Raw genomic sequence first — 22,826 nt, 5'->3', positions numbered from 1 at the left:
GGTAGATAGTTATCTGCAGCAACATCCTAGCTTAAGTTGATTAGTCCAATGGCAGGCCTTTCCTCACAGTGAGGTGAGCAGGTGGAGATTACAATGACAGATATGAAACCTAGCACCGCACATTGTTCCAGTGCACAATTATAGCTTTGGGCTTACTCTTTTTTTTAGTTAATCCTGAGCAGAGTTCACACAGGGGTACTCTTCTGTTGTACCATTAAGTCTACTGACCTTCACAATATATAGCGAAATGAAACTAAAGATAAATATTTAATGCATTTGCTTTTACTTGCCTGCCTAGGTTCAGAGTGCTTGTACCTCTGCATCAGAAGGGTGTGGTTTCAAACCCAACTAATCTGGGCTCAACTTTCAGCATTTGATTTTTTTAGTTAATCTGTTGAATCAAGGACCTGTCTGACTTTTTAGATGGTGTGAGAAGTCCAAAGTTATAGCCTGCAGGTTTCCTGATTGGCATCTCCCTATCCCTTAACATCGAATATCATGCAATTCTTTTTTATTCCCCTCAGCTATTTGTAGGCTTACTGTGTTCTTTTTGGAATGTGCTATGAAAATGCAGAGGCACATGTAGACATGTAAAGACTTTATGGCCCACTCAGCCTATCAGATGCAATTGTGATATCTTGTCTCAAATAATATTCACCACCTCCTCTGAAGCCAGATAATCAAATCTAGTTTGGGAAATCACTTACCTTGAGTGGTTTTGGGTTCCTTGACTACACGGACTCCCAATGCTCTCAGTTTACCTTGATAACTAAAATGCTTTATACTGCACCATTCGGTGAGTTTTTTATTCCCTTCAGTATCCCTGTCTCATTAGACTGACAGCTCATAGGGTTGTAACTTCATCACTAAAGTCAATTTCACGCTTTGGTCCTGAAATATTCCATCACTTTTCTTTTGACCGGGATGTAGTTGATTGCTGATTATGATTCTTACGACTGTAGCCCTCTAGTATCTCTCTCACATCTAATTATTCATCTTGGCATCTAGTTAGCAAATATTTTGTTGGTTTCTCATCCATGGGGTGGGTGAAGAGGGATGGAGATGGGTTTTGTGGGTGAAATTGACACTTGCATGGCCAATATCTATTTCCAGTGAAAGCCCAGAGAGACGGTCTCCACTGATTTTGTTTCTACTCAACCTCCTAGCCTGCAGACATTGAGGCTAATTGTCTTTTACATTCCCTTTGAAAACATCTATTATGAGTAGCAGCTTTTGTATTAAGATGCACAAACAGGAAATGCTTATCTTCCAAGAAAAACTGAACTCCAGTACACATCCTTGCCTGCTTTAGACATTTGAACTTCTAATTGTGACAACTTATCACTCTATGATCAGAAAGCAAGTTTGCAAACCTTTGAAAATCTGATCAGATCTTGCAAATAGTTGCCATTGAGCAAATTTGACAGAAGCTGTAAAATAAGAGGGGAAGATTGAGGTGGAGAGCTTTTGTTAACTGTAGGATCAAGAGTCTGCGATCTCTCACTTTAACTGTGAATACTGAAACTTCTGTAACAGTCTCCTGCTGCTCATTGCTGGCAAAAATTACTCCATGAATTCTCGGAAGCTTAGATTGGATTTTGTTCGTTATTATGCATGCAGTTGGTAGTGCCATGTATTGACCATCTGTGTTGTTCAAGCAGTGATAAATCCCAGCGAGTGAGGTGGGTCAAGTGAGTTAGGTATCAGTGGGTGAACATTTAGGGGACAGTGATTATTGTACCATAAAGTTTAGATTTGCCATGGAAAAGAACAAGGAGCAAATCAGAATAAGAAAAATTCAGAGCTAGGCCAATTTCAGTTGGAACAAACCTCACTCTGGCAAACTGGTATCAAAGATTACCAGAAAACACAGAGAACAGTGGGCTGCCTTTCAAAAGGAGATGACATGGATACAGTTGTGGTACATCCCAAATAGGTGCAAAGATAGGATAAGGAAAGCCCCTTGACAAACAAGATACCGAGCAATAAAGCAGAAAAAGTGATGTCAAACTGATAATTCAACTTGAGAAGCAGACTGAATATAGAATGTTCTTGAGAGAAATTAAATAAGAAATATATTGAGGGATATTTTGTCTGCTAGCATAAAAGAAAATCCAAACATCATCTTTCAGCATGGAAGTAATTTAAAAAATAGTAAAAGGAGTGGGACTTATTAGGGATAGAAATTCATGACTGAGGAAATGAATACTTTGCATTTGACTTTATCAATTGAGATCACAGAATCTCTACAGTGTGGAAACAGGCTGTTTGGCCCATCAAGTCCATGCCAATCCTCCAAAGAGCAATCCACCCAGACTCACCTGCTATCCCTGTAACCTGCATTTCCCATGGTTAATCCACCTAGCCAGCACATCCCTGGACACTATGGACAATTTAGCATGGCAATCTGCACATCTTTGGACTGTGGGAGAAACCCACACAGACACTGGGAGAATGTGCAAACTCCACATGGACAGTTGGCTGAGGATGGAATTGAACCCGGGCCCATGGCACGATGAGGTATTAGTGCTAACCACTGTGCTACCCCAAAATGGAGAAAAGTCATTGTGAAATGAGATAGTTAAGATATTGGATATGCTAAAAATTGATGAAGAGGAAATATTTGAAATCTTGGCTGTAACTTAAAAGTTGTATTAGGATTTCCAAAAGGCATTCATTAAGTTGTCACATATCGGATTACACAAGATGAGAGCTCATGGTGTTGTGGTTTGATAGAGTAATGTGGACAGAGCATTTTCTATTTGGCCAACAGTAACTAGTGAACAGCAGAGATCAGTGCTGGAATCTTGAGGGTTTCCAATCACCCACTTAAGGTAGTATGTTGGAAATTGAGCCCTGTTATTCCCGTTATATGTTATATTTTTATGACTATATAGAATTTCCCCAATTTTCCTGACTTTTGGACACATAGACAGAAAGCATGGAACCAATTTCTGTACTTAAAAAATTACTATTTATTGCGAATGAATTGATTCCAGCTGCAAGTAAACAATTATGAACTGTCAGCATACAACTCTCCTCAGTTAAACCTCTAACATCTTATAAAACCCTTCATAAATGCCTCCTGATGCACACATACAAACAGACAAGATAGTGTTATGAAGTTGAAGGTGTGTACTGTATCTTTAAGAGAGAGTGAATGCTGTTCTGAGCTGAGAGATGACAAGCACCTCTGTATATGATTGAATGGCAGTCCCAGCGTGTACTGGAAAATTCAAAGTATTTAACATTTGGCTGTGAAATGGATATCTGAGTTTTGATGGCTGTTTTGACAACAATTTGAATTTAACCAATCAGTTTAAATTCTGCTCCAGGATACTAAAACCCATTTGAGTTTATTGTTTTGCCAACATTGAATCAATGAGACAATCCGATGTTGGTGAATTTAAGAACACAGGCATTTTGAAAATTGGTCAGAGAGCAACTGCTGAAGAGAGAGAAACTGTCGGGAGAGTTAACTGCCATCTAACATTGTGCTCTTAAAGAAATCAGAAAAAAACCCTCTCTCTCAAAGATACCTTTTCATGTAAAGCCTATTCACAGTGAAAAGAAAGGAAACGACCCAGTGGGATCAGCAGCAGGAAATTTGAAGACGGCGGGGAAGACAAAGACAGTGTAGTTTTGAGATTAAGTTAATGTAATTTTAATAAGTGTCTTACTGGAACTGCATATTTTTATAGAATTGGGGTCAGATAGTAAGCACTTAAGAGAAAGAGTTTTAACTTTGTCCACCCCAATCCAGCACCGGCACCTCCAAATCATGACTACAGTAATAAACAAAGTGATGTTTGACCAATCAGGTCAGCCCTGATCTTGTTGAACGATGGAATGGCTGTGATAGATTAAATCTCCTATTTCTTTTGATAGTGTGTGTTGCTGAGCAAGATTTTCAGCTTGAATGAGAAGCTTTTAGCTTTGTGGAGATAGTGCTGCTTGTTCAGCTGAACTCCATGCTGAGTGCATTGACTGAAAATTATTCCAGCACATGGCTACGCAATATATAATGTTAACCCTTTGTCGCAGTTTTTTTTTTAGATTACATTAGATTAGATTAGATTACATTACAGTGTGGAAACAGGCCCTTCGGCCCAACATGTCCACACCGACCTGCCGAAGCGCAACCCACCCATACCCCTACATTTACCCCTTACCTAACACTACGGGCAATTTAGCATGGCCAATTCACCTGACCTGCACATCTTTGGACTGTGGGAGGAAACCGGAGCACCCGGAGGAAACCCACGCAGACACGGGGAGAATGTGCAAACTCCACACAGTCAGTCGCCTGAGGCGGGAATTGAACCCGGGTCTTAGGCGCTGTGAGGCAGCAGTGCTAACCACTGTGCCACCGTGCCGCCCACTAGGCTGAACAGGTAAAAGGCCTAAAATGTTTCACAACCACTGAAGGAATAGTCATTTAATCTTTTTTGTGATGGCATTGGTTGCGGGTGAAATGTTGTTCACGATCCTGGGAGAACTCTTGCCTCGCGTTACAGTGTTGTTGTGAAATATTTAATGCCCACCTGAATCACAGAAGCAGCCATTTGGGATCTTGGTTTAATAGAAACAGAGAGAGTAGGAGGAGGTCATTTGGCTCTTCCTGCCTGCTCCACCATTCAGTGGCTGATCAAGTCCGTACCCTGTTCCCACTTTCTCCTCATCCCCTTTGAGCCCTTTAGTCATAAGAATTATATCTGCATCTTTCTTCAAAGTCTTCAGTATATTTTTTCTGGGAATTCCACAGGCCCACCATCCTCTGGGTGAAGAGATTTCTCCTCATTGCAGTCCTAAAAAGCATGCTCTATCCTTATACCATGACTCCTGGTCCTGGTTAATAGGAATATCCTTCCTGCACCCATCCTTTCTAATTCTGTCAGAATTTTATAGGTTTCCATGAGATCCCTCTCAACTTCTAAACTCCAATGAATATAGTCTTAACCGATCCAGTCTCCCCCCTAATGTCAGTCCTGCCATCCCGGTAATCAGCCTGGTAAACCATCTTTGGGGGGGTGGTGGTGGTGGTGGTGGTCTGGGTGGTATTCTCTTCAGAGGGTCAGTGTGGACTCGATGGATCGAATGGCCTGCTTCCACACTGTAGGCAATTTTATGAGCTCTCACAGAGCCTTCTATGCATCCTCCTCACAGCATACCCTCCTACTCAGCTTAACATTAAAACTAAATATTTAACTTTTTTTGTTTAGCCAAGCTAGACTATGTATTCAAGTTACTGGAACAAGACTTGATGACATCAGCGGTCAATGAAGTCCTTACTAGCTGAACCCAAGTCTCACATTAGCTACATGGTTGCTGTGAACTGTATCATTGCTAGAGTCGAATGTTCGTTACTCTTTGTTTTCATCAAATACAGGTCATTCTCCTCTAACACTGTAGTTACGTTCTAGTGAAATCTCGCTTTGTAGAAAATCACTTAAAACAAATAATGGCGTCTATGGGAAAAGTGGGGTTAGGAGTAGACCAGCAAAAAAAATCGCCCAAAAGTCTATTACAAAGTATAGCACAGTCTGAATGAAGATCGACATCATACTTATTAATGAAACAACAGTAAATTTAACACAGTACATTTAAAAAATATAAGAAAGCTGCTCTCTACATTACCTCTCACAGAAAGCTGCTGTATCGGCAGCTGACATTGCAGAACAAAGCATGTGAACCGATCTCCGCTATTGCGAACAGAGGTGAACATTCTTGAAAATACTGTTCTCTAATTCTTCAGAGAAGTTATAGCCAAATTGTGCTACTGGATAACGCGTAATCCAAGATTTATCTGTATCATTCTTGGAGACAACATTTCCTTGATTTGTTTCTTTACTTTCAGATTGCACGGATATTCAGACTCACAGAAGAAGGGAACTTGGAGCAAATAGTTTCTATGGCAACTGATCAACAGCCTCTATTGCAGCATCTTCACATAACCTACACACGGAGTTCATAAAAGTCCATTCACATACAAATTTTCACTCCAGTCTGTAGATGCATTGACTGTTCAATATACTCGCCGTTTATACTCCAGCCTCCTTGTGATAAACCTGAAGACTTTATAGGTTGGAGCTTTTAATTTTCAATTTTGATAGTTTATTTACAAAAAATGCACTATTCTAATTTGAATCATTGTTACTGGGTGCTTTGGAGGTTTATTGATGCTTCCATGCAATTGATTTTGTAGGATGTCAGGGTAACCGGGGAAACTTTCTGAAATGCTATTTTGCTCTGCCCCCTAGTTGAACAAGATTCATGTTTGTTTTGTTCAGTCACTAAAAACGAAATTGTAAATAAGTAACTCAGGAATACCTACCAGATATCATCCTCCACTAAATTACATTGGGCCTGACGATCTCCTGATTTTTAAAAACTGGATCTTGGATCTGTCATCTTGTTTCAGGCAGTATCGCCAACTCAGCACAGCTGGTCAGGCAGCATCCAAGGAGCAGGAGAACCGATGTTTTGAGCTTAAGCTCTTCATCAGGAATGTGGGAGGCCCAAGGGAGCTGAGTGAGAAATGGGAGGGGCATGGGGCAGGGGGGAAGGTAGCTGGGAATGCGACAGGTAGATGAAGGTGGGGGGTGATGGTGATAGGTCAGAGTGGAGGGTGGAGCAGATAGGTGGGAAGGAAGATGGACAGGTGGGACAGTTCAAGAGGGCAGTACCAAGTTGGAGGGATGGATCTGGGATAAGGTGGGGGGAGGGAGATGAGGAAACTGGTGAAATTGTCATTGATCCTGTATGATTGGAGGCTCCCAAGGCAGAAGAAGAGGTGTTCTTCCACCAGGTGTTGGGTGGCTCAAATTTGGCAGTGGAGAATGTCAAGGACTTGCAGTCCTTCGCAGAGTGTCCGGAGGAGTTGACGTGTTCGGTCACAGGGCAGAGGGGTTGTTTAATATGTTGGTCCCAGAGTTTCACTAGTTCCTTCATCTCCCCTCCCCCTACCTTTATCATAGATCCAACCCTCCAACTCGGCACTGCCCTCTTGAACTGTCCTACCTGTCCACTTTCTGTCCCACCTATCTGCTCCACCCTCCACTCCAACTTATCACCATCACAACACCCTACCTTTATCTACCCATCACATTCCCAGCTACCTTTCCCCAAGCCCCACCCCTTCTGATCTTTTGGGGCCCACTCATGTTTGTGATGAAGAGCTTATGCTCGAAACGTTGATTTTCCTACTCCTCGGATGCTGCCTGACCGGCTGTGCTTTTCCAGCATCACATGTTTTGACTCTGATCTCCAGTAGCTACAGTTCTCCTGGCATCTCCAACTGAAGGAGCAGTGAGTAATCCTGTCCTGGAACTCACTACTGCAGTCAGCTCCTCAGAAGTGTGTGACTGGAATTGATTAGCCTTGAAAGGGACTAACTGATTCCTCCCAGAAAAGCATATGCTGAAAATACCCCAGAGTTTTCACCACTTTGTCCTCTGTTACCTAAGCTTTTAAAAATATTTTCATGAAAGTCTACTGAGAGTTGCATCTTTGAGAAACTCACCAAACTGATGTGTCAACTGTTGTAGAACTTGACAATTAATAATGAGGACTAATGACCTCTTTGACATGCTAGTAATTTTTTGTTATTTGTTAATGGAATAGGTTTGGTGCTGCCAAGCTGTATTTAATGCTTAGTTGTGTGTTGGGCCTTCCTTAAGAACAGATGCAACCCTTGGGAGGGAGTTCCAAGTTATGGATTTGGTAATGCGGGCTTAGTTGTGGTTTTATATATATTTATGTACTCTATCAATAGTGTGATTGTAGGCTTATGATTCCAGAGCTACAGCATGTCAGCATTAAACTGTGAACCTTTAGCAAAATAGAAAGTTTCTCCATCGCCTCTGTAGATAAATGTCCTTTGAAGTTTTGCTTTTCTTTTCTGAATGCAATAACGTTTAGTGGGATAATCCTGCAGTGACCAACCTGATTGGAGTAATGTGTGGACCACCAAATAGCGTTAATAGTCCAGTGCTGACCTCTTGGGAAACCCTATAGTGGATGATGAAGAAACTATTGAAATCAGAGCACACGCAATCAAAGTGATAAGATGCTTTAGAAACCTAGATTTCTCGCTATACCAATCATTAGAAGCTGTGTATAAGAAATAATCAGAAAAGCTCGTGCAGTGTTGCCCCCATCATAAAGGAAATGGAATTCAAATGAGCATTTCACATGTGCACAGCCTGCTTAGGTCCATTTGGAGTTCAGACTATGTTCAGTACATTTTTGGGGGACTGAACTTCATGTCTTCTCTCAAAATGTCATGAGTATTTGGAGTTCTCTACCTCAGAGATCTCTGGATATTTAGTTTGGTTAAAGACCGAGATTGATAGAATTTTGGATACTGAGGAATTCATGGATATGGGGACAATGAGAAGGTACCATGGGGGAAAACGGTCCCTCCTGAGTGGAGAGCAGGCAGAATATGGGAGATGGAGATGAGCATTTGTTCCCTGAGTGGTGCTGAAATAGACAGAAGTAAGTACTGCAGATGCTGGAGATCAGAGTCAAGATTAGAGTGTTGCTGGCAAAGCACAGCAGGTCAGGCAGCATCCGAGGAGCAGGAATATCGGCATTTTGGGCAAAAGCCCTTCAGCAGAGCCCTCCTTTTGCCGCTCCTCGGATGCTGCCTAACCTGCTGTGCTTTTTCAGCACCACTCAGGGAACAAATGCTCATCTCCATCTCCCATTTCTTTTGTTCATGCATTTTGATGTTTTTCTTGTTAATTTGGAATAGCAATATCATGATAGGAGCTACAGTATCAACTGTCATAACCAGCTCATGATGGATAAATGTTTTACAGAGACAAGTATGGAAAGTTGGAATGTAACAAAAACTAGCCAAACTTTGTATGACTGTTTGGGTGGCATGATTAAAGGGAAATCATTTTTTATGTCACGAGAGAGCAGGCAAAAGTGGACTGTTGACAATTAAAAGACTAATCTGTAGCATTTTTAAAGTTGGATTATTTCTTCAAGAAATACTATACGAGTAGGTGGAGCTAATGATTAATTAGGGTTTCAATTGTACATCCTGTTAAAACCGATCAGGGTAAGGAAAATTATAGAATTGATGTAAATTGTTTACTTATCCCATTATGTAAAATTAACTTAAGGTGTGACTTGGTCACTGATTTGCTTGTTTTGGGAGTCATAGCAAAGTTACCCATTAAAGATGTTGATTGTCTATTAGGAAATGACTTGCCTATAAATTAAGATTTGCCAATGCCTATGGTTTTTGAAGAGCATGGTGAAGATGTTAAAACTGACATTAAAAATTCCTGTCTTTCAATAATCCGACTACAAAAATTATTGTTTCATGTAAAAATATGGATATGGGAGGTGATGGCTGAGTGGTATTATTGCTGAATTGTTAAACCAGAGACATGAGGACACAGGTTTGAATCCCTACATGGCAGATGGTGGAATTTGAGTTCAATAAAGATTCCAAAGCTCAAACTGTCAATGTTTAAAGGTTATTTACTGAAAGCAAGAGATTAGTGACAGTTGAAGAATTAGAACTTTCGAACTAAGAGTTACTGTTCAAAAATCAGCGACCACCCCTTTAAACTGAGATGAGGCAAAAGAATTCTCTGGAGATCACTAGTCTTTGGAACCCTCTGTGAAGAGGTGAAGCAGAGCCTTTGAATTTTTTTTAAGGAAGAGGTGGATATATTCTTGATAAGGGTGTTAAAAGGTGTTGGGGTAGATGAGAATGTAGATTTGACATTACAGTCAGATCAGCCACAATCTGTGCTTCATTTAGTAAGGCAGTAAATAAATGTTTATAAAGTTATATTTTGATATATATAAAAATATTTTTCATTTTTGTTTATCTGAAGGTTGGACTTTTTAAGACAACTATGCTTTAAACTGCCTCTGTTAATTCAAAGTAAAATGGATTAGCTTTGTTAGAGGGATGTGACCTCTTAGAGAAAATTCAACATTAATGGGCTTCAGGTTTCTTATGGAAGAGCTTTCCTACCAAGTGAAGACAGGTTGCCAGCTATTGGGAGGTAAAAAGAGACCTTCCATATTAAATAGGGCCAGGTTGAAAATTATGGCCTTCCCTGCTCAAGACATTCAACCTCAAAATCCTCCCAAAACTTCTTTCTGTACTTTAATTGCCTGACCAGTCTTCCTCAGGTGATGGCCAATCTTGAGACAATCCAAAATAAAAACTGAAAGAACTGTGCATACTATAAATAAGAAACAAAAACAGTAGTTGCTGGGAAAGCTCAGCAGGTCTGGCAGCATCTGTGAAGAGAAATCAAAAGTTAATGTTTCGGGTCTGGTGACCCTTTCTCAGAATTGGGAGACAATCCTTCACCTTTTACTTTGAGTGCCAGCTCCTGGGCTTGAAAGACAGAGTCATTTGATTAATACTTTTTATTAATAAAGTCAATACAAAACCGAATAATGCAGTACTTATTGCATTGGCAGTAGTGTGTAGTCAAGTTAAAAAAATCGTTGAGGGTTTAGAAATGCAAACTATTTATAATTCCTAAGATTATTGGTACATTCCATCATTATATAATATGATACATGTGGTTTAAGGTAGAGTTAGTAGACAAGAAGCAAGAAATGCTATAAGTCCAGTACGTTGGATGGATCCTGAAGAAGGGCTTATGCCCGAGACGTCGATTCTCCTTCTCCTTTGATGCTGCCTGACCTGCTGTGCTTTTCCAGCAACACATTTATAAGTTCTGATCTCCAGCATCTGCAGTCCTCACTTTCTCCCTCCTGGATCAGTTTTGGTCCAGTGTGTGCAGGAGAGTTTCCTGACACAGTATGTTGAAGGACTGACAAGGGGGGAGGCCCCACTGGATCTGGTGCTTGGTAATGAACCAGGCCAGTTGTTTGATGTAGTGGCAGGTGAGCACTTTAGAGAGAGTGACCATAGTACGGTTACTTTTACTTTAGCAATGGAAAGGGATAGGTACATGACACAGGGCAAGAGTTGTAGATGGGAGGGGGGCAATTATAAGCGATTAGGCAAGGCTAAAGATGCATAGAATAAGGTATCAAAATGCAGAGGGTGGGGACAATTGAAATGTGGAGCTGGTTTAAGGAAGATCTATTGCATGTCCTTGATCGTTATGTCCCTGTCAGGCAGGGAGGAAGTGATAAAGTAAGGAAACCATGGTTTTACTAAAGAAATTGCATCTCTTGTTAAGTGGAAGAAGGAGGCTTATATGACATTGAGGCAAGATGGTTCAGATGAGGCAATGGGGAGTTACAGTTTAGCGAGGAAGAATTGAAAGAGAGAGTTAAGCAGAGCAAGGAGAGGACATGAGTAGGTAGAATAAAGGAGAATCTTCAAGCTTTCTATAGTTATGTGAGGAATAAAAGGATGACCATCGTAGGAATAGGGCTAGTCAAAAACAGAAGTGGGAAGTTGTGTGTGGACCCTATGGAGATCGGAGAGGTGCTAAATGAATGTTTCTCATCTGTTCTCACTCAGGAAAAGGAGAATATTGTAGAGGAGAAGAATGAGATACGGGATATTAGACTAGAAAGGATCGAGGTTAGTTACGAACAGGTGTTATCAATTGTAGGAGTAAGAGTAGACAAGTCCCCTGGGCCAAATGGGATTTATCCGAGGATTCTCTGGGAAGCTAGGGAGGAGATGTTGGAGCCTATGGCCTTGATCTTTGAGTCGTCATTGTCTATGGGTTTAGTACCAGAGGACTGGAGGATTGCAAATGTGCCCTTGTTCAAGAAGGGCAATAGAGATGACCCAGGTAATTATAGACAAGTGACCCTTACGTCTGTTGTAGGAAAAGTTTTTTGGAAAGGATTATAAGAGGTAGGATTTATAATCATCCAGCAAACAACAATTTGATTGGAGATAGTCAACATGGTTTCATCAAGGGCAAGTCATGTCTCACAAACCTGATTTTTTTGAGAAGGTGACCAAGTATGTGGATGAGTGTAGGGCAGTTGATGTGGTGTACGTGGACTTCAGTAAAGCTTTTGATAAGGTTCCACATGGACTGTTGGAGAAAATGCAGAGGCATGGGATTGAGGGTGATTTAGCAGTTAGGATTAAAAACTGGCTTTCTGTAAGAAGGCAGCAAGTGGTGGTTGATGGAAGATATTCAGCTTGGAGTCCGGTTTCGAGTGGTGTGCCACAAGGATCTGTTTTGGGACCACTGCTGTTTGTCATTTTTATGAATGACTTGGATGCAGGCATAGGTGGATGGGTTAGTAAGTTTGCAGATGATACCAAAGTTGGTGGAGTGGTGAACAGTGTGGAAGAATGTTGCAGGTTGCAGGGGGGGGTGGGTCTTAGATTATCTGCAGAATTGGGCTGAGAGGTGGCAAATGGAGTTCAATGCAGATAAACGTGAGATGATTCACTTTGGGAAGAATAACAGGAAGGCAGAATACTCCGTCAATAGAAAGATTTGTGATAGTGTGGATGTGCAGAGGGATCTAGGTGTGCATGCACATAGATCCCTGAAGGTTGCCACCCAGGTTGATAGTGCTGTTAAGAAGGCATACGGTGTGTTAGGTTTCATTCGTAGAGGGATTGAGTTCCGGAGTCATATTGTCATGCTGCAACTATACAAAATGCAGGTGCATGCTCACTTGGAATATTGTGTATCATTCTGGTCAACCCATTACAGGAAGGATAGGGAAGCACTGGAAAAGGTGCAGAGAAGATTTGCCTGGTCTGGAGGGAAGGTCTTATGAGGAAAGGCTGAGAGACTTGAGTCTGTTCTCATTAGAGAGAATAAGGCAAAGAGGGGATTTGATAGAGACATACAAGTTGATCAGAGGATTAGGTAGGATAGACAGTGATAGAGTCTTCTTCCTCGGATGATGACATCAGCTTAAATGAGTGGCATAGCTACACATTTGAGGGGTGATAGATTTAAGACAGGTGTCTGAGGAAGGTTCTTTACTCAGAGTGGTAAGGGCGTGGAATGCCCTGCCTGCCAATGTAGCTAACTCAGCCACATTAGGGACATTCAAACAGTCCTTGGATAAGCATATGGATGATGATGGGATAGTGTAGGATGATAGGCTTAGATGAGTTCTCAGGTTGGCGCAACATTGAGGGCTGAAGGGCCTGTTCTGCGTTCTCAGAATGTTGGCACTATATGTAATGAGTATAGAAGGTCACCTGGGGTGTTTCACAAAGTGCACCGTTGGGTTTATTGGCACTTCAAATGCTTGAACTGTCAAACTGGTTCTGAAAGTCTGTACTGTCATCTTTCAAATCATTGCTGATGCTCAAACCTCACTCGATTAGATTAGATTACCTACACTGTGGAATCAGGCCCTTCGGCCCAACAAGGCCGCACCGACCCTCCGAAGAGAGACCCACCCAGACACATTTCCCTATGACTAAAGCACCTAACACTATGGACAATTTAGAATGGCCAATTCACCTGACCTGCACAACTTTGGACTGTGGGAGGAAACCGGAGCACCCGGAGGAAACCCACGCAGCCACTGGGAGAATGTGCAAACTCCACACAGTCAGTCATCCGAGGGTGGAATCGAACCTGGAACCCTGGTGCTGTGAGACAGCAGTGCCAAACACTGAGCCACCGTGCCGTCCAATTATCATCCTTTCTGAAACAATGTGGTATCTGGCTATCAAGTAACATTCTTTTAATGCTTCTTTCCTGCAATTTCACAGGTTTTTCTGAGTTGGATTTGAGCCAGTTAATCCAAAAATTAGCATTATCAATATTCTAATTTACTAATCCATCACTCTGGCTTTAGTGTTGCCTTAACTTCAAACAGAAGTATTTTGCATTTAGCGCACTTGCAACTAGTTATGAGTTGAAATCAACAACCTGGATCAAAGGACTACCTATACTCCTTCCAAAAGCCTTGCTGATTATCTGGTTGTGTGTGGAATATGTTCTTAAAACCATTTAAACTCGTGAATTAATTCTATCTTTATTAAGTTCAATTTTTTTTTTAATTTGTTGATGGGATATTGATATTGCTGGCAAGGTCAACATTTATTGTCTATTTGTACCATCAGCTTGATATGATTATTTGGATGTAAAATTCCTACTTATAAATAAACTTGACTATTATTTTAAAGGTGAACACAATACTGACTTCTGCAATTAACAAAAGAAAAAATACATGATCTGCAGAAGGGTCACTGGACCCAAAAATGTTAATTCTGCTTTTTCTGCACAGATAATGCCGGATCTGCTGAGTTTTTCCAGCAATTTGTTTTTGTTGTTGACGTAACAGAATATACATCTTGTCCTTCAAGTGTAAAGACCACTTTAAGGCCTAATTAATGCGACACACTTGTACATAAAATTAGAGTGGCAAAGATATTCACTACGTGGCTCTCAAAGTGAGAGCGGGTTATACGTCAGGTTCCAGTATGTTTACTAATTACTATCTTGGTGGGGTAGCCTCCAAACTCCTGCTGCTGAATTGACTTGAGGTCAGTACACCTTCATCTGTCTATTTTAGGTTGTGGTTAACTGAGAGGTGCCATACATCTGCTCTGGTGCCTCTGATTCACCTGCTATTCTCCTCACATTTTCCATTGCAAATTCATTGTAACATCTTTTGAATAAGTTAAACCACTAAACTGGAAGCACCTCAGGGAAAGATACAAAATTACTCAATTAAGTAATAGTGGCAAAAAGATAGTAATGGTTTGGAATGTTTTAAAATTATCTTTCATTCATTTTTACTTTTTTCTTCTGTACCTCGTGTTGGAATTGTTAAAAATGGAGATGTTATTTCATCAACTCGTTACTGTCTTATTGAAGAATGCCCTCTGCACCAGGGCATCCAATTCAGGCTTCCAGCTTCACCTCTGATAGAAAATAACAACATCGTAAAAATGCGAAGCGATCCCACACAGTAGACATCTTTCCATGATCCTGAGGAAAATGCTGACTTTGAACAGGCACTGTGAATACAAAGTTGAAAGAGCTGGAATACATCCCAAACCATAAAGTTATATTCTTATTCAACAGTATTATTTGTCTCCATATCAGTTATAATCATTTTGTTTTGTATAGGTCAAACTTATTCACCTGATGACTTCTCTCACAACTAGTAAAGTCAGCCATGGATTCCTGAGGACAAGGAGTTCCCTGCTAATTCAGAATGACAGGAGTTAAAGTTTGAGAAAGTTATAGTTATTTAACTGAAATGCACCTAATACTGTGGCTTCAGATAAATGAGACTGGTGAGCAGCAGACATCAGGCAGGTAACCTCAGGCAGTTTGGTCAGTGCAAAATAGAATTGCAGATGTCTGTGTTGCTGGCAGTGACTCTATGGAGTCCTTAAATAGGAAGGGAAAGGGGGCTGCAGAGACTGGGTCCTAACCATAGATCTGCAGTAGAGATAGGAGGAGTACTCTGGCCCCACCCACATTTATGTAGAAAGTATTTTTAAGAACCTAATTGTTTTGTGGCGGGACTGCAGAGATTCCTTTTAAAGGATCTATGGTTAAGTTATATGTAGATCTGTTTTTCTGATTGCACTAACTGTTTAAGAGCAATCTATCTTGCAATGTTCACCTCCATCAGGCATTCGGCCTGCTATTTACATTTTTAAAAAAAGCCTAATACATTTCTGAGCAGCTGCTCTAGATGCCTTTTTCCATTCTACATCGACATGGCACATAGTCTAAAATGAATGCAAACTTCCTGTTACCATTTTGGAGGTGTAGAAACCTGGTTCATGCCTGAAAATGGGCACAGTGATATTACATTTTTGGGTTAAAAATCACATAACACCAGATTATAGTCCAACAGGTTTAATTGGAATCATTAGCTTTCGGAGCTAGTGCTTCCAATTAAGCCTGTTGGACTATAACCTGGTGTTGTGTGATTTTTAACTTTGTACACCCCAGTCCAACACCGGGATCTCCAAATTATGACTACATATTTGGGCTATGGTTTGCATGGAATGATGAGGTCATTGGGCCAAGTCACATCTGTATTTGACCTTGAAGAGATGCCAAGGAAATAAAAACATCATTTTTGAATTGCATTAAGATCCCATTCAATTAAATCATGGAGACAGACAATATACTGAAGGTTGATCCTGGAAAAATGACTCCCACCATAGTGATTAGCCTGGACAGGATTTTATATAAATGGAATAAACAGTCATTGTAACAAACCTAAAATAATTCCTAATTTTGCTAAGCTATGCAAAACCTTAAACTAAATCCAAAACAGAGCAGCAGAATCTGAGATCATTAGCATCTTCCAAAAAAAAATCAACTGGTTGTAAATGCTTGGATTATTCTTCATTCTTAGAATTTAATTTTTTTTGGTTTTCATCTTAACAGAGAAATTCATCTGGTGCGGCTAGTTTGCAGAATCAAAGATGGAGCTATTAGAACGACAGCTTAAAAAGAAATAATACTATACATTCACAGCTGTTCATTCTTGATTCTTCAAAGTAGCTGCCCTGTAGAAAGAAATGTTTCACTCGCAGACCAGCTGGGACTGCTGCTTTCAACAATTACCATCTGAAAGATCAACTTTTACACATTTAGAAATCAAAGCCTTTTGTAAAGCGTCAGTAGAATTCTGATGTCATAGTTTCCACTGCCTGTTTCATTTACATGTTCCCTGTTCAGCCAATGACTCTGAAAGGATTCACATTCCAATCTGCCAAGTGTTGAATTTGCTTCCAATTGCTTCTGTTAATTCAGGCGTGTTGTTATTTAGGTGTTACGTTTGAAAAGGGCAGCAAACGGTGGCCACATTGTCCCAGTTCGGATCATCGCTCCCGCAGAAAGAAAAAGAAGATTGCTTTGAGGAAATGTCCACAGGTGCAGAGGAAGGAGACAAGCCAATGATCCCGAATGCTGGGATCATTGTTAACCACGGACTTTGTTATGTCAGCCTAGAATCAGAACAGATGAGAATTATTGAACACCACCTGACTGGAGACTCAAGCTGCTGAATTCTATTTGGAATTATTTTATTGCCGTCATGTTACTCAGGTTAGAAATAAAATAAACCATTGTACTTAAGCATCAGTTGACATCTGCTGTTAAATGACATAAAATAAATGTGAGCTGAGTACAAGGATTGGACAGGTTTACACATGTACTGAGCTGTACACCACAGCTCTGTTAATGCTGAACAGCAACTTACAATTCTTAATAAAGTGAAATGCCCCCAGAATTATTTGAGAAGTACCGCCACCCATAATTTGTGACAAAAGTGATAAGAAACTTGGAAAAGTGCTAGGTTTTAAGCAATGTTTTAAATCAGGAGAGAGAGGTGAGAGATTTAAGAATGGAATTCTAGTGATCGGGTCCCTGGCAGTTGAAGGTGTGGCTGCTATAGTGTAATGTTTAAAATTGGGGAAGCTCAAGAGATCAAAATGGGAGGAGCACAGAACTCTCGGAGCTGCAGAATATTGCAGCAAGATCGTGTAAGAGTTGAAAACAAGAGTGAGCGTTTTTAAATTGAAGCAATGCCAGACTAGAAGCTAGTGTGGGTCAGTGAGCACACTAACTGAACAAGACCTGGAGCTTGTTTAATTATGAACAGCAGAATTTTGAATCATCTCAAGTTTACAAAGGATGCAGGCTGAGGCTAGCCATGTCAGTTAGCTCAGTTGGATGGACAGCTGACTTGCAATTTAGAGGCAGGTAACAGCATGAGTTCCATCACTGGACGAGCTGAGGTTAACATGAAGCATTCTTTTTCTCAGTCTCTTCCTCACCTGAGTCATGGTGGGACTGTTGTGACCTTTTTTACCTTTTACTCACCTCAGTCTGCAATTGGAGATCCCTTATTTTTGTAGCAACATTCCAATTTGTCTTTCTAATTACTTGCTGTACCTCTATATTAGCTTTGTGATTCATATACAAAGACACCCAGATCCCTCAGTGTTGCAGAAACTTAGACTCTCTCCATTTAAATCATCCTGTATTTTTCTTTTCTTACTATCAAAGTGTAAACCTCACATTTTCCCAAATTATATTCCATCTGCCAAAGCTTCCCCAATGCACTTAGCTTATCTATATTCCTTTGCAAGCTCTTTGTAGCCTCCTTTCAACTTGCGTTCTTATCTATGTTTGTGTCGTTAGCACATTTAGCTGCAGTATAGTCAGTCCCTTTATCCATCTCAACATAAATTGTAAATAATTGAGATGTTAGTACTAATCACTTTGGCGGCACTCGGCGAATTGCAGATTGCCAACTAGAAAATTAACCATTTATTTCAATTGGTCAGCCAATCCTATATTCATACAAATATATCATCCCCACCACCATGAGATCTAATCTGGATCAAAAGTAGCACTTTAATGCTGGCCTTTTGGAAATCCAAATATACTGCATCCACTGGTTCTCCTTTATCTACCCTACTTGCTACATTCTTAAAAACTCTATTAAATTTGTCAAACACCAAAACACATTGATTCCTCCTTAACAATAGCTTCTAGCAAGTTCCCAATGACAGATTATACTCTATCTGGTCCATAGTTTCCTGGCTCCTTTCTTGAAGAGAGGCATTTTATTTAGGGCTTTGCAATCTGCAGGGACTTTTCCAGAATCTAGGGAATTTTGGAAGATTTCAACCAATGCATCTTCTAAACCCGCAGCCATTCCTTTTAGATATCCAGGGACTAGTCAGCCTTTAGTCCCACTGATTTCCCTAGATTTTGTTTTCACATGACAGTTTTAAATTAATCTCTAACTTTCCTCCTGCTGCTTTCCCAATGTTCTTGGGAATTTTTGTGTTTTTTTTACTATAAAGACAGATATAAAATACTTGTTCAAGGTTTCACTGATGTCTTTGTTTCTTGTTATTCCTTAATCTCAACATCTCTGGAACCAAGTTTCACTGTCACTACTCTTTATCTTTAGAAGCTATGAGTTTGTTTCAATATTCCTTGCTAGCTTTCTCTCGGAATGTCATTTTTTTTCTCTTTATCAATCCTTTAGTCATCCTCTGCTGGTTTCTAAGATTTTTACATCTTCAGGCCTAATCAGAACTGTACATCATTTCTTCCAATTGATACCATTGTTAACTTCCTTAGCTAAGATTTTTGATTTTAAGGAGGGGTTTAAAAGGGGAAGTGAGAGGCTGAGAGAGAAGGGAATTCCAGTGTTTTGGAATAAGACAAACAGAAGCTTGACTGCCAATGGTGAGGTGAAGGGAAGCAGACCCTTAGCAAAAGTTCTAGTAGGCATGGAGGAAGTAATGAAAATGGGACAGCTGAGGCAAAAGATGGATTAGAATATAAGGATTAGAATTTTTGAATTTTATAGCAACAAATTACTTTGGTTACATGTGGCCAGGAATTATTATAGAACCTGAATCCTTAACCAGTATAGGTACACTGAGAATTCAGGCAACTATTCAGAGTGAGAATCCTGCTTGATTTTTCCTTATTTAAATCTAGGGGCATTGAAGCAAATTTTAAGCTCCTAACGCTGCGCTAACAGCACCAACTGGTGATCAAATTGGGATCCTTCTCATCACATGAAAAGTAATTAGAAATGCATTTTCTTGGGTGAAAATCCTGATGCTTTTGTTGATGAGTTTAAATATTGAAAGCAATTGAAAAGAGCATCTCTTACCCATCCACCACGTCTCCTGAGCCACGTCACCAGTGTTTTCCGGACAAACTCCCCCAAGCAATCGACTATCGTGTGTACCATGGCAGGCTGTCCCTGTTTCACACAGTCAATGGCCAAACCTCCAGCTACAGCATAGAGGGCTACAACCTTCCCCCAGGTTATACCTAGACGACAGCAGAAGAACAGGACTGTTCAACATATGGAATCAAAGATACCAGAGCACTCAACATGCAGGATTGTAAACATACAGGATAATTCAATATATAGAACTAACATATGATTTTCTGGTGGACATCTGTACATGGTTTTCCTTCAGTGAGAATTAGAATTCTAGAATCATACAGGAGATCATTCTTCAAATATGGTCCTGACTTATCATCCAATTCAGTACTCTGTTCCTTCTTTCTCCCCATACCTTTCATTCCTTTAGCCCTAAGAACTATAACTAATTCTTTCTTGAAAACATTCAATGTTTCAGTCTCAACCACTTTCTACATCAGAGAATTCCACAGGCTCACCAGTCTTTGGGTGAAGAAATTTCTCATCTCAGTTCTTGCAGGACTATGGGAATAGCATGGGAATGTGGGACAGATTAGATTGTTCTACAGTAAAGGTCTTGATAGGCTGAATGGACTCCTGTAGCATAATTCTATGATGTAGCCATTGCAGGTGCAAGCCTGTTTTAACTTACCAGTTTGTTGCAGAGTTGATTTTAAATTGGAAGGAGCTATTTTAACATGAGCACTGAGATTATGGTACACCATTTGTACTGGTGAACATGCGTGTGTGTTTTCATACCTCTGTTGTTTCAAAAAGCAGAAGAGTTTCACTGGGGTTAGATTGAAATCTTCGATCCAGTAAGACAGAGAGTGGGAGGGTGACATTGTTCCTCTGTGGGATATCTCTGTTGAGTGGGAATGTTCTAACTCACTGGAGGTGTAGATGGGAACCATGCCTGAGATTCCTGGCTAGGGCTGTGTGTAAACCTCCTCTCCACAGATTATTAACTTGTTCCCCCGACTGGGATGGGAAGTGAGAAAGCCAATAACTTTATTCAGTCAGGAAGTCAGTTAGTTACAGTTTGTATAAAGAACTGTTATTTGGGTCATGCACCCCAACCTGGCCGCCTTTTAAAATATTTTACACATTTATTTCTCATTTCTCTGCCTGTTTAGTCTCTTTACATGTTTTATTCCCTTCTTACCTGTCAAATGTACAATTTCTGATAGTTTCTTTCCTCTATCTTTTTTGCTTTCTTTTGAGCTATTATCTATACTACCCTTCCCATCTGAGCTATCCTTCCTCTTTCCCCAACTCACTCACTAGCTCAAAGTCTTTGTGACCACCCTCTTTACCTTTTCTCCTAGGGCACTGATTCTTGCCCATTGTCTGTCCCAATGGTACAGTTCCTTCCTGTCCCATGAAATGGAACCCCTCTTTCTAACATCAATCTTCAACCTAGTGTTCACCTCCATCAACAGCTCAGCTCCATAGCAAATATTAGTGAACTAGATAATGACTTCCCCTTACGATCCTTCAATTCAGCCCCTTGCTCCTCAGGCTCTCCAACACAGGCCACATGCATCTGATGGCTGATTCATAATATCCTTTCAATTCTTTGTTTAGTTTAGTGAGAATGTTGACAATGTTATCATACGGAGTCGTTTGAAGCACTTTTTAAGACCAGTAGACATCTCAAAATGCTTTATGGACAAGAAAGGTTTCTTTGAAGAGATGTCACCATTGTGAGGGAAGAAAAGTAGCAGCTAATTTGTGTACAGAAGAATACCATAAACAGTAATGTGAATGTCAGCAAATAATCTGCTTTTTTGTAATGCTGACCCCTAAAGGATAAACACTGGCCAGGACACCAGGGATAATTCTCCTGTTGTTCCCCCAAACAATTGCATGGGGTCATTTACATCCCCACTCAAACAGAAGGGCAGTTTAACATCTCGGCCGAAAGACGGAATCTCCAGAAGGACAGTGCTTCCTCAGTGTTTCACTTACTTTAGCCCTGGATTTCATGCTCATCCTAGAGGACTTGAACCTGGAACTTTTGTGATTCACATGTGAATGTGGTACCAGCAGAGCCAAGGCTGACACTAACAAGGAGGTCAATTATATGGATGTATTTAAGGGGAAGCACACTTCATAAACACAAGGGAGTATGGCAATGTGGAGAAAGTAACATGAGGTAGAGTGGGAGGAGGCTTGTGTGTAGCAGAAGCCCCATTTTAGACTAGATAGGTTAAATTGCCTGTTTCTGTGCTGTAAATATATAAAATTCTCTGAACTCAGATTCTGCAATGCAACTGCAGTGAGCTCAGCACAGGAATATGGAGCACAAAAGGATTTCAGAGACATGAGACAGTGTGAGAAGGTGCAGTTAAGTAGGTAGATCATTCAAGATTTTGCTGAACAGCAGAGCATTCTTGAACGGTCAAATAAATGGCCAGCTCCTAATTCTCATGGATGTATCCTGTAGATTTCTTCACATGATTTCACCTCCCCATGCTGCTGCTACTGGTCACCCAATATGTTTAACCTAATGGTGCCCCACCTACTTATACTAATTAGGATACAAGCAACCTCTGACTTATCTGACTGGCTGATTCTTGACTATTAGTCAAACAGCCTTTCCCATACCTTCAGATGTTTTATAACTCACAACTGAAAGCACACAGTGAAGTCAAAAAATACTGACACCAATACGTTGAAAAAGTCCTACAGACAGCATTTCAGATAATAGCGATAGCCCATGTGTTCTCACTTTTTATATCCCAACTGCTTCCTACTGTTTAATGGTTAAAAGCATAAATTTCCACACCAACCACGGATCGATCTCCACCTCAGTTTGATCTATGCTACCGTTACCCACTCCACATAGACCAATTGAATCCAGTTCATTACATCCATCTTCTATTTTCTTCTCTCTTTCGGGTCTCTTACAATATTTGTCCATTGTCACTTCAATATGCGCCCTACTTTCTTTCTAATGTTTGACTGAACCTTAATTTTTATCTAAAGTTTGATTCCTTCACTTTTGAGCAAGAATAGATTCAGAGCATATATCACCATCCTCAACAATGGCAGGACCCCAGGACATCAGGGCAAAAGACAAGGCTGAAGCATTAGCACCCATCTCCAGCCAGAAATGTTGAGCAGATGATCAATCACAGCCTCCTCCCAAGGTCCTAGCATCATTGTGACCAGTCTTCAACCAATTTGATTTACTCCAC

General features: G+C 40.5%; 2 protein-coding genes across 5 annotated transcripts in view; one reads left to right on the top strand and one right to left on the bottom strand.

Annotated features, from left to right (window-relative positions):
• Window positions 1-6,588, top strand: part of thap4 (THAP domain containing 4) — an 83,089-nt gene extending 76,501 nt beyond the window's left edge. The window contains exon 6 of one of the 2 annotated variants that reach the window (XM_043701724.2): window positions 5,858-6,588. In XM_043701724.2, coding sequence (XP_043557659.2) covers window positions 5,858-5,974 — 117 coding nt within the window. In that variant the 3' untranslated portion in view covers window positions 5,975-6,588. The remainder of the gene's footprint in view (window positions 1-5,857) is intronic. The other variant, XM_043701726.2, reaches the window with a different exon arrangement.
• Window positions 6,589-16,102: 9,514 nt separating this feature from the next.
• Window positions 16,103-22,826, bottom strand: part of boka (BCL2 family apoptosis regulator BOK a) — a 49,402-nt gene continuing 42,678 nt past the window's right edge. For all 3 annotated transcript variants that reach the window (XM_087993870.1, XM_043701730.2, XM_043701731.2), the window contains exons 4-5: window positions 19,585-19,748; window positions 16,103-16,888 (exon numbers count right to left, since the gene is read on the bottom strand). In XM_087993870.1, coding sequence (XP_087849996.1) covers window positions 16,763-16,888; window positions 19,585-19,748 — 290 coding nt within the window. In that variant the 3' untranslated portion in view covers window positions 16,103-16,762. The remainder of the gene's footprint in view (window positions 16,889-19,584; window positions 19,749-22,826) is intronic.

The sequence above is a fragment of the Chiloscyllium plagiosum genome, unplaced genomic scaffold, assembly GCF_037043375.1.
Source record: "Chiloscyllium plagiosum isolate Xiang-an unplaced genomic scaffold, Cpla_swu_hap1 HiC_scaffold_13, whole genome shotgun sequence".
Taxonomy (NCBI): domain Eukaryota; kingdom Metazoa; phylum Chordata; class Chondrichthyes; order Orectolobiformes; family Hemiscylliidae; genus Chiloscyllium; species Chiloscyllium plagiosum.
The sequence above is the reverse complement of the archived record's forward strand: the minus strand, read 5'-3'. Positions and strand labels throughout refer to the sequence as shown.